This window comes from Genypterus blacodes, unplaced genomic scaffold (assembly GCF_046128005.1).
Source record: "Genypterus blacodes isolate CSIRO-AG114 ecotype Tasmania unplaced genomic scaffold, CSIRO-AGI_Gbla_v1 ptg000299l_1, whole genome shotgun sequence".
NCBI classification, from domain to species: domain Eukaryota; kingdom Metazoa; phylum Chordata; class Actinopteri; order Ophidiiformes; family Ophidiidae; genus Genypterus; species Genypterus blacodes.
Genome location: NW_027467090.1, coordinates 135,457 through 147,500, shown reverse-complemented (window position 1 = coordinate 147,500; position 12,044 = coordinate 135,457). Strand labels below are relative to the sequence as shown.

The 12,044-nt window shown below is 46.8% G+C and overlaps 1 protein-coding gene across 1 annotated transcript in view; it reads right to left on the bottom strand.

Moving 5' to 3' along the window:
• rgs7a (regulator of G protein signaling 7a) overlaps positions 1 to 12,044 on the bottom strand; it is a 41,639-nt gene that overhangs the window by 18,511 nt on the left and 11,084 nt on the right. The window contains exon 2 of the mRNA XM_076137195.1: positions 342 to 438. Coding sequence (XP_075993310.1) covers positions 342 to 438 — 97 coding nt within the window. The remainder of the gene's footprint in view (positions 1 to 341; positions 439 to 12,044) is intronic.

The following is a 12,044-nucleotide window of genomic DNA, read 5'->3' as shown; positions in this document are numbered from 1 at the left end:
GAGGTGCTGGCACAGCGGAGGCCCTGCGTCTGCCAGCTTTCCATCAATCCTAAAAACCTTTTGTTGTGTATCAGTGTGTCACACCGTTGTTAGGAGAGGAAGTAAAGTTTTTAATTTGACTCCAGATTTGAGGAATCCAACGTGATCCTGTATCTGATGTTCTGGCACGGTCGGCGTGTGTAATACAAGACGGACAACTGTAAAGGCTTCCAGTGTTTTGTTTGGCAAGTGCAGAGTACTGGGCGGGTACTTAGTGGGCGGGAGCCAAGGGAGGATGGACAGGAGGAGAGGAGAGAGGAGAGAGGAGAGAGGAGAGGAGGCGAGGGCTGTAAAAGTCTTACCTGAAAAAACACTGGGGATCTTGGTAAGAAAACTTTTCACCGTGCGAATGGGGATTCCATTTTTCTCATCCTGCATGCGTGCTATTACTTCCTCCATCTAGAGAGAGAGAGAGAGAGAGAGAGAGAGAGAGAGAGAGAGAGAGAGAGGTTAGTTTGTGTGTGAGTGTGAAATAGAGGTTAATGGGTACACAGTAAACAAGTTTCTGTGTGGTTTGGCCTTGTCTGTGAGAGAGAGAGAGAGAGAGAGAGAGAGAGAGAGAGAGAGAGGGAGAGAAAGAGAGAGAGAGAGAGAGAGAGAGAGAGAGAGAGAGAGAGAGACGAGGTAGTTGGTGACTAACAGTCACTGGCGTCAGAGTTCTTCTTCTCTGATGAATCTCTCTCTCTCTCTCTCTCTCTCTCTCTCTCTCTCTCTCTCTCTCTCTCTCTCTCTCTCTCTGGGTTGTGTCATTTGTCGCGTCAACCCATCAATAAGCTGCTGACATGGGATTTTGTGACAACTGCTGAACTGTGAAAGTGTGGCAAACTTTATTTGTGTCCCCAAACACACTCACACACTCACACCCTCACACCCTCACACACTCCTGTTTTAGAGAGAAATCAAGGACATTTCACAATATCGCTTATAAAGAGATCGCCGACTCGGTTTTGACATCACGATTAACCGATTATGATAAATGTCAAGAACAGAGGAATAAATACACACACACACAGACACACACACACACACACACACACACACACACCCTTTCCTGAGAGACGGTGTAGCAGCATCAGGAGGCGTCTCGGGGGCCCGGCAGGACGGCAGCCCCGTTTCCAAGAACACACAGAAGGGAGCGGAGCAGAAAGTAGAGCACGATCCCAACACTTCAGCCAAGCGTCAAAGTGCCAAACACACGGAGACACGGTTCAACGGACAGGCAAGTCACCAATACGTGACACGCTAACACACCTACAATCAAGCATTCATATTCCATGTTGTGGTTCTGTGGAGGTCTGTGACTTAACATCTGCCTTAGACTCACCCTGGATGCTCTGAGCGTCACGGTTCACAGCTACAGCGAGACTAAACGCTTAACGAGGCAGTGAATTATTAGATCTTAATAATGCGCAAAGGCCATTAGAGATGAAAGGATGTTCAGGCTGCATCCAGGCAGCCAGCAGAGAGAGGTGAGGAGACGGCAGGTGTAATGGGATGAGATTCACATTTGCTTATTTGCCTGCAGTAAATGGTTTTTGGAGTCTGGAGTCTTTGACTGGAGTCAAAGTTGTCGATGCAGATGAAATAAAAGAGCAGATTAGTTTCAGGTTTTAAGAGATGACTCACTTTCCCTCCTGTGCTGCAGACGCATGGCGCTAAGGCCCAAGTATAGAAATCATTAAAAATATATATGCACAAGTTACAGCTGGTCTGCTTAACATTCATGGACAAGCAGCTGGGATCTCATTTGGACAAACTGTGCAAATAAAAGGAGAAGAGATTTTTGATTCATCGAAGTGTGAAGTAATTCTATGACATTTAGCTGGAGCGTATATAGCGTAGAGAACGTTTAGAGTATAAACCTTATAAATACGGTGCTACAAGGTGAGGGAAGCTAAACGCAGGGGATCCAGGATTGACCCCTGAGGAACACCATGTGGTAAGATCAGCTTCTAAGAGCAGGAGGTCCTCAATCTCAATTACTGCTTCGCTCATGAAAACCATCCCTATATTTAGCCGTATTCCTCATATTACCAATAACGTGGCGTGGGGAGTGTTACATTACAGGTCTGGCTTCGTACGGCGTCTCCATCTCTCTTCCCCCTCAGTCAAGACGTACACACCACTTATCAGTGCAGCTCATCTGGGACAGGCCACGCCGTCTGAATGCGGCCAATTCCATTTCCTGCAAATGCGTGGGGGGCGAAAATGAATTTCTGTGGCTTTCCTGGTGAGAAATGAGCAGCGGCTGGTTCTGAAGTACGCCGGCCTGATATGTAAATCTGTGACAACCTGGGTTTGGCAGTTCATAAAGCAGTGCTGAAGATGGATTCTACACCCAAGGCAGTTAGTCAAACTCCCCAGAGCTCATGAAGGTCCCAGTCACTGATACCACTCTAATTGACAAGCATGGAGGAGTGGAACATACTGGAACTTGATAGTTGCTAGACGTGAAAAAGTCTTAAATGACTCCATCGCATGTTTTCATATTTCTGCCTAATGGAGCCTCTCGTCTTCCGTGTCTCCAGTTCACAGCTGAACAGATCCTACTGGATCCTCTGTGGCCAATCTGACAACTGAAACATTAGTTGAACAAATACCCAGCCTTGGTAGAGACCTTAGAGTTAATCGCCCTCCATGTTGCCATGTACTGGTTTAAATCCCACACTCCCAGAGACAAATCAAACACACCATTCCATCAATCACAGATGGCTCTCCAACAATCTGACCGTCATCCACTTGAGCTTTATAGCCACGTCTTTATTCGAGCAGCAGAGAAACCTACTGTAGTATTCTAGCATGAGACCATTGTGGCTTGAGAGACGGTTGAATCCATCTTGTTTGGTTTGTTGCCGGAGAATAAGCAGTGAATTTTAAAATGCCAGACCGGGCCGTGTGTGTGTGTGTGTGTGTGTGTGTGTGTGTGTATGTGTGTGTGTGTGTGTGTGTGTGTGTGTGTGTGTGTGTCGGCGCGGCACCATCTTTCCCTAAGAGTTTGCCGGCACAGTGAGACACGGAGCAAACAAGGACGACGGAGCAACAATGATCAATACTTCACACACACACACACACACACACACACACACACTCTCTCCCATCTTTGCAAACCCTCACCGCCTACATGTGGTAAAATGCCACCAGCGTGAATATTCTGCATCTGAAGCTCTTGAAGTCGGGATGATCTCTGAGTTCATGTTGTGAAGAGGAAAAAAGTCCTTTCCCTCTCTCTCTCTCTCTCTCTCTCTCTCTCTCTCTCTCTCTCTCTCTCTCTCTCTCTCTCTCTCTCTCTCTCCCTCTCTCCCTCTCTCACCCCTCTGTCCTCCACCCATCCACCCACCCAGAGCTGTCTGATTGCGTCTCTGCAGCCTCTTAACAGATAAGAGCGAGTGTGTTGGCTGCACAGTGTGAATCACTCAGTAACGATGACACAGGACTCGGCACATATGAAGTGACTGACAAAAGCTGGGGCTGTAAGCATAAACTGAGCTTCCACACACACACACACACACACACACACACACACACACACATCTCCAGGTGCTTCAAAGAATACGACGGCGTACTCGGGCTGCACTCACAGAGTTCTGAAGCACCGTTTGAAAAAGGAGGAGAATAAAAAAAAAAAACCCAAAAAAAAAGCCCAGTTCAAACCCAGTGGCTTCTAAATCAATGCTGGCCTTTTAGATTTGTGTTCAGGCATTGTTAAGTGCACCTTAGTTGTACTTGTTCTGACTGGCTGCTTGTGAGGACAAAGGAAAGGGTTTCAGCAGCGTTCTATCTTCAGCACATTATAGTGGATTTGGGTTGTTTATAGAATCTATTTGCCTAAAATGAGATTTCAGCTTCCAGTGTGTTTGTGCGTCCCAACACAGCCGTGTTTGTAAAGACTCACACTGTCTCTGCCACCGTCTCAGCTCTGCACTAAGCAGGTATGAGGAGATGGAAATGTTACAATTGGATCACGCTGGAATTTCTTTATTCAGATTTTCAGCTATAAACTATTTAAAAGGATGTGTAGGAAGTTTTATTATTAAAGGCTGAGACAGTTCTTACAAGAGCAAACTATTTTGAGACCCCCAAAGGGGACATTGTTATTATAAAAGCCAGTTTCACTCAGTGTGAACGGCAGTGCAGCAGGAGACAGAAGTGCATCGTTGTGTTCTTCAACATCAAAGCTTTTCAAAACAAACCCCCCCAATGAAAATATGAGCATGAAACTCAGCACAACGTCTCCTGATGTGATGATGAGCAGGATTATCCATGAACTGATCTGTGAACAACAAAGAGCATGAACTTATTGATTACATAACAACACAATTGTCAGATGAAATTGTTTCCCATAATAACAGACGATGCTGTCCCTCCTCTGTGACGACCTCATTATGAACACCCTGCGTAAACATACGTCCTGCTTATCTGGATACACTCGCCAACCTACAATTGGATCTTGGATTAACCCCTTCCTCCCTCCTCGCTCTGTGGTCTATCACCCTCATTGTCCCCACTCACACTCAGGGCGACGTCACCATTCCCACTGAAGTCTCTATGAATGAGAGCAGAGCTGAGCCGAGCTGAGCCGGTGACGTTTACAGCTGGTAGGCAGACTCCATGAATGAATGTGTCCTCGCTGCACGCATTCACACCTGGATACTTGTGACAAACATCCAGTCACAATGCGAGCCTCGCCACATGAGGTCAGCCAGATTGGATACCGATCTGATGGCAATGTGTGTTGTGAGTCGCATTGACGCTTTGCAACAACATGTGACCTCATTATGTAGAGGTGGAGGTTTGTCACAGACCTGCTGGCTCTCACTCTCAACCCAGCAACAGGAAAATGAAAAACATGGATAAAAATTCAAAGCAAATGAAAATCTGTCATTGAGCTGGACCAGTGGTTCCCAAACCTTTTCTTCCGTACCCCCCTTTTAAAGATCAGAAGTTTTTCGCACCCCCCTCCCATACGTCCCCCCTGGAGTAGCTCTGCGCCCCCTAGGGGTCTCGCCCCCCACTTTGGGAACCACTGAATTAGACCTTTAGTGTTGAATTCTATGTCTGTCTGGACGTCTCCTGCACATCTTAATACCTCGCTGATTGAGCTGCGGAGGAAATTAAAAGCTCTCCTGACCCCCCTCGCCCTCGCCCCCCACCCCTCCCTTTGCTCTGTCTCTCTCTCATGCCTGTTTTGTAACGGGGCAGATTGTAGCTGCGTGAGATGTGCCGGGTGAAAGGCGTTATCAGTGCAGCGTTATCTGAGGCTGCGTGCGTCTCTCCCTCTCTCCCTCTCTCTCCCTCTCTCTCCCTCTCTCTCCCTCTCTCTCCAGATATTCCTCCCTGCACCAAATCACACAAATGTGCAGTTGGGATACACAAATCATGACAGGCAGTCCAGACAGACTGAGATAGTGTAGAAACGTCACAAAGCCCATAGACGTTGGCAGGATTCATAGAGAGCACACACACACACACACACACACACACACACACACACACACTTAACCACAACCGTATGGAATCAGGGAAGAAGAAAGCAGGGTTACTATTCCTACAAAAAGGGCAACATTAAAATAGGCGTGTGAACAAAGCCTGTTTCCATGTGTGGGCCTGAGGCAGAGAGAGAGGAGCCCAGATAGAAGCGGCGCCTGGAGCCCGAGCAGCTAAACCAGCCTTCATGCTGCCGTTTGCTCTGTGAATGAGGCAGAACAAGGAACTCACCTTGGCCAGAGGTTTGTGCTTTGACTCTGAACACTAACGAGGCAACACAAGGACTCAGAGGCCCAACCTACGGCTCCGTGAAGAAGCCGGGCCCACAGCAATAAATTGCGAATCCCCTTGGAGAGTGAAAAATACATCTGCATATGGACCGACTCCAAAACCACAAGGTTCTGGCTCTAGTTCAGAGGTCATGATGCAGGTGAAGACAGACTCTTTCATATTAATATGCCTGACCTTTCCTTTTCCTCACCCAGTGCAGACTTATTCAAACGCTCCTCTTCCTCTCCAGTTGTGACCTAGATGCAAGCCAGTGGGAGAAATGCAACCACTCTTCGCGTAAACACCATTTTCAAAAACTCAACGCCATCTGCTTCCCGAGGGCCGCTCCCACGATTCCTGTTCTGTCCCGATTGACCAGCTGATGATGCTAACTTCTTCTTCAGAGGCTTCCATTGCCCGATGATAGGCGAGTGTTTCCTGGTAACTCAAGCACTTTTTGAAAACCCGTCAGGAGAATTTAAATGTTCGCCTTAAAGTCTTCCCCTCACTTTGTAAACACTCAGTAGCTAGCGAACACTCGCCCGGCCAAAGCAGAGCGCAGATCCGCTGAGCTCAGGCTTGGTGCCGCCGTAATGGCCTCGCTTGCCTCAGAGCACTTTGCATGGGCATGAAAGAGCCGTTAAGTTCACTGTGAACTTCTCTATCGATCATGTGCTGTAAGTGAAAAGCACACAGGGCATGAAAGGTAGGAGTTTACATAATTCAGCACAATGTGGAAGCCATTACTGATGCATCAAGCTGTGAAAGCCAGCTAATTAAAATATTACAAGAAAGTAAAAGACAAATAATTTATGTGGCTAACATGATCATGTATAAATGTAGAGTGATGTATAAATCAATAACCTAGAAAGAGACTGAGTGTGTTAAGAGCTGTTAGATCTGAGATGATGGCCAGGATCTACTTCTGTTTCTGTGGTGAAATCATGACAATCCTGTTGACAACACATGATGGATGTTACAGAATAGAGCAGAATAGAATGGAGCTTTATTCTTCACACCCAGTCAAGCTTAGGAACGCATTGCAGGGTAAATAATGAAAACAAAGCACTACTGCTAATCACATGACTGCAGGGAATAACATATTATTATGTTGCTGATTATATAAATGTGAGGCTGCGCACACTTTAGATTACATAAACACGTTCAGTCGTCTGCTCTGTTGTTTCTGTTGGCACGGTTTCTTTCTTTCTGTTTCGTCTCCATCAACAGGAAGTGATTGCTCACTTGGATGTCTGTCTTGGCAAAATCCCACCACAAATCCAAAACAAAAAGAATTCAACAAAGTCTTGAACTTGGCTCGGATGATTCCTCCTTCATTTTGGAACAAAGAGAGTTGATTTGTCGTAGTAAAGTGTCCAGTCTTAAGAATATTAAACATTCAGGCAAACTTTCAATCTGCTTCCAATACAAATCAGTGATCTGTGGAAAAGGTGTCAGAATAAAGCAGATGCAGCCAACCTAACGGAGATAAGAGCCTTTTATTAATTGAATCCACCGCTCTTTCAATCTCTCTCTCTCTCTACTGTAAGGTTGTAGGTGTGTGTGTGTGTGTGTGTGTGTGCGTTTTGTAGTAGAGGCAAATTGAGGCTGATTGGCTGAGAGCCTAAATTCAGCTGCTTTGATGAGATTTTAACTTCAGAAATGTCTTCAACTCTTAATAACTTCCATAAATGTGAAACAAAACAAACAATACAAACTAAAGTAGGACATTCTGTAATCTTTCCCAACCCATTCATCTTTCAATCTTCCAGGCACTTTTTGTGGCTCTAATTGCTTCTTTGAATCATTTTTGTTTTTGTTTTGTCTTGATTTTCTTGTTGTTTTTGCTGTAAAAACCCTAGAATACAGAATCTTTGTCATGTTCCCTCAGTATTCTGATCGTTTCCCTGCCACTTGACCGTGCACAGGCGCCGCACCGCACCACTCCAACATGGAAATGAGTTACTCCAGGTTGGGGGCGGGGAAGTGATTGAACTCCTGCTGACAAGGTGGCTGAATGGATGTCATGAATCTCAAGTCTCTCCTTGGTCTCCGCCATACGTCGCCCAGCTACAGCAGCAGCAGCAGCAGCAGCGCAGCCGCAATCGCAAGGACATCTCTGTCTAAACCGCCGTGGCTCATTCATAGGAGAGAGGAGTAGAGGGGGGGTGGGGCGGAGGTAAAGAAGCTACAACGAAGCTGCATTTGGTATTGATGCACAGTTTTCTAAGCAGGCGACACACGAGCAGAGGAATAATGTGATGGCGTCGTGTGTGACAGAGGCCAGGACGGGAAAATGAGTTTTCTCTCACAACTGCAGGGCAAACATGCATGAATTCATACAAGTGAATCACAGTTCTGATTAAAAAGGGAAAGAAATCACACCAGGGAGGTCTGAGCTTTCCAAAGATAGACTTCAACACACTGGGGCTGCACTGAACACAAATAGAGCCGTCTGCACGCTGCTGCTGTGGGAAAAACGCACACAACCAGCAGGCTGACACACAAACTGATACTCAGCAGTATGCACTGTAAAGGACTCATCCATATTCATGCTTATGTCCCAGGATTCCTCCAATAATCATTGATCAAGTATTTATTCCAGCATTCTGACACTCCACAAATGGCCCAAACTACTTATCGGTACTTATCCACACATCTGTTCCCTCCTCCTCCTCTGGCAGGGAACATTGTGTGCTTATAGATAGATATCACGTTTAGGTGACACTCACTAACGCTCCCTCCCTCCCTCCTTCCCTCCCTCCCTCCCTCCCTCCCTCTCTCCGGCCTTGCTTTCTCCCCCTCGCTCCTTTTATCTCCTATATCATTTTTGCACATTTTCATTATTTGTCATTTGCACTCTGCTCATGCACAGGATTGAGATCAGGGAACGGCGCCTTGCTCAGGATGACAGGATGTAAAGAACAGACGCCCGGGTGACAAACCAGCCTCCAGTCAGTCAAGACAATTACTCCATCTACACTAAAGGTGTGTGTGTCTGTGTGTGTGTGTGCGCGCGCGCGCGCGCGTGTGTGTGTGTGTGTGTGTGTGTGTCTTTCTCCTTCATCATTCCTTTTCCAATAACAACCAACTCCGCCATTCTACACAGGAAGGTGCAGCCTATAATACCTTCCCCAGCTTGTGTCTGTGCATGTTGGAGCTCAGAATGATCTCTACCTGCTCCCTCACCTCTCACCTGATAGCATGGATGCTAGTTTATCTGCTCTCTCCAAGCTGCGATAAAGAAAACACAATGTAAAGTTAAACACTTCCTTCTCAGCAGCAGGATTCATCAGCAGAGATGAACAGATGTTGTTGTTCTTAAGATACCACTTTACTTTGATTTAAGCGACCTTCCAGATGATTGCAAATGGAACCTGACAAGCCTGATGTGCCTCAGCCCTGAGTCCTCCCCCAGGAGTCAGAGTCTTTTCATGGCTTGATCTGATTTACTTCTGCTAATAGATGAAAGTGAGAGTGATGTGACATTGACAGGTGGATCTTTGATGGACTCTCTGAATGGCTCCTGGCTGAGTTGTGGTCTGTTGTGTTGTTTACTGTGTGTTTTCATCCTGGTGTTGATTATTATTATTATGTTTGTGATCTCATATCTGAGGAAAATCATATCTGGAATGTTTAAAGACTAAACTGAGATTGTCCCTGGGTTTGGAAAGCAGAGAGCCGTCTTATAATCACACTCATTAGTCTGAAACTCATTGGCAGTTTGAACAATGAACACATGCAAACTGCCACAGCAGTCAGGACTTAATGGACGGATCCAGAGGGATCCTGGCTCACATCGTGATCGGATCTTACGCAACACCTAGCCGAGTGCCGATGCCTTCCATGTAGCCGGGAGAGTTTCAAGATAATGAGCGAGTCAAGTGGTAAATGTGTGTCCTGAGAACGGAGAAGGTACAGAGATCCCATTTCAATCAAGACCAACCAGGCCTTAATGCCATCAATTCATACAAGACAACGTTGGTGGATAGTTTGGGAGAAATGTTCACATCTGTGTTTTCACATTGATGTCTGAATAAAGGAGAGAACACCAATCCTGCCTGTCTCTGAGCGTTTCATCCGCAGCCTTGGCAGAGCACGGCGGGGGGAAGTCGATGTGTTGGGTTTTGCTCCGCCGGTCTAACAGTCTGTTCCGGATCCTGAAGGTATTCTTGCAACATAAAGATAAAGCTCTCACCTCCGACAAGCCGGCATCGCTCTCTGCACGGTTCTGTCGGACACATCCTCTCTACGGGTCCTCGTTTGTTTAGGTGGCCTTCCAGATGGTTGCCAGTGGATACGGGCGTCGGTGACGTGCCCCCTCCCCTCACCTTCAGACTGCTTTCATTGTCTACAACCTTTTTTTCCTTTCTGAGAGCACACTGCTTCCTTCTCCTCTGCCTACCTTCCCCGCTGAGAGTGAGCGTCCCTACGGAGACAAAGAGAGAACGCCGGCGTATGGCTGCAGAAGGATGTTCAATATTTCCCCTGACGCCTCGACACGCACGCGCCCAAACCCCGCCCCCCCCCCAGGGAGAAGTCTCGACTAGAGGGAGGCAGAGATGAGCAGAGATGAGCAGAGATGAGCATTGACTCACGGATGAGGAAGTGACACAGAACGCCGTTAATGCGGCTCTGGTTCCAAACACGGCAGCCTGTAGGTTTCTGCCGTCTCAGCCTTTGTGCGACATCAGCACATTTTGCTCTCTACACACACTTTACTCCCCATGGATCTGTGTCTGAATATAGCAGCGCCGGTTACATAATGACAGTGTTTATCTGGGCTGGAAGGTCAGGGATGCGTTGGTAACCACACACCAGACGTTTGCTTATACGTTTGTTTATGTGTTGTGTTTTTGTTGCCACACTATTGACCGTAGCTCCTGTATCTGTGTTCCTATCTGATTGAAGGAGATAGCATTAAGGGGACCATGTCACTGTGTGGTATCCTATAGTCCTATTAGTAAGTAACAAGTTGAAGTTGTTCTTATAACCTAAAGCATTGTGAAAGCACCGTTGTATAAATGTAAACAAAAGAGAATGTCACAATGCACGATGGTGCTGCTTTAAGGATCCGGCTCTTGTATTCTGTGTTTCCGTGCTTGTGGGCTTCTTCCTCCTCCTCCTCTTCCTCCTCCTGCACACTGGCTCAGTTGCTATATTATGCATCTTCCTCTGCTGCCTCATCTTTGTTTTCCCTCATTTCAATTTGATTTCATCCACCTTCGGCTTCGGCCACAAACCCGGCCACTCGAGCAGAGAGAGGGAGGGGGAGGAGGAGAGGGAGGGGGAGGGGGAGAGGGAGGGGGGGAAAGCTCCTGCTTCTGAATCACCTCTTCCAAGATTTCCTCCATTTTCTCCGTCTTCACATTTTTACAAAGGTTCTCCTCGCCCGTCTTCTGATTCTGGTTCTGGTTCTGGTTCTGGTTCTGGGCCTGGATCCATGGCTGTGTGGGCCCGTGAAGCCCGTGAGGCCCTCTCAGACTTTGTTGTGTCACATTGGGCCGTACATACATCTGACTAACTAATTCAATCTCTCTCTTGATCAGATGACACGTTCATAAGTTGCTGATATTTTGAATGATTATCATTTATCTGTGATAGACATGAAGAAGTAGTGTGTAAGAACGAGAGCTATGAGGTCCGGAGCAGCAGAGGTGAGAACAGGAGGCAGAGATATGTAATCTACTGGGTTCTATCTGTGATCTACTGTACGATCTGTGCTGCTCTGCTCTATACTGAGGGAGGATCTCTGCCTTCTGCCTCTCCATCTATGTGTAAATCTACTATATTCTAGTGTACCAGGCTCTCTCTCTCTCTCTCTCTCTCTCTCTCTCTTGGTGGGCGGGCAGTGGGCGCGATGACTAAGCCAAGGTTGGCCATGTGCTCCAGCATAATCCACTGAAAGCCAATATCCCTCCTGCCAACCCACCATGGTTTCATGGCTCAGACAGACAGAACAGCCATCAGAAGCTAGTAGGCAGAGACGATAAAGCCACGTTTCCTACGTTAACACAAATCCTTCAGCCGTCTATCAAACGGGAAGGAGTGGATCAATGATTTGTTCCCTACAGTAGTTTTCACACCTGACCGATGAATCTCTCTGTGTTCTGACCAGACGGAGAGTTTAATTACAACACACTCTTTTAAAAAGCTAACAGAAGAGAAAAAAGCCGGTGTAGAGATGCTGAGCTGCTTTTAATAATCACGCTTTATTACTTTTTTGCCAGTGAATCACAGTTTGACACGAG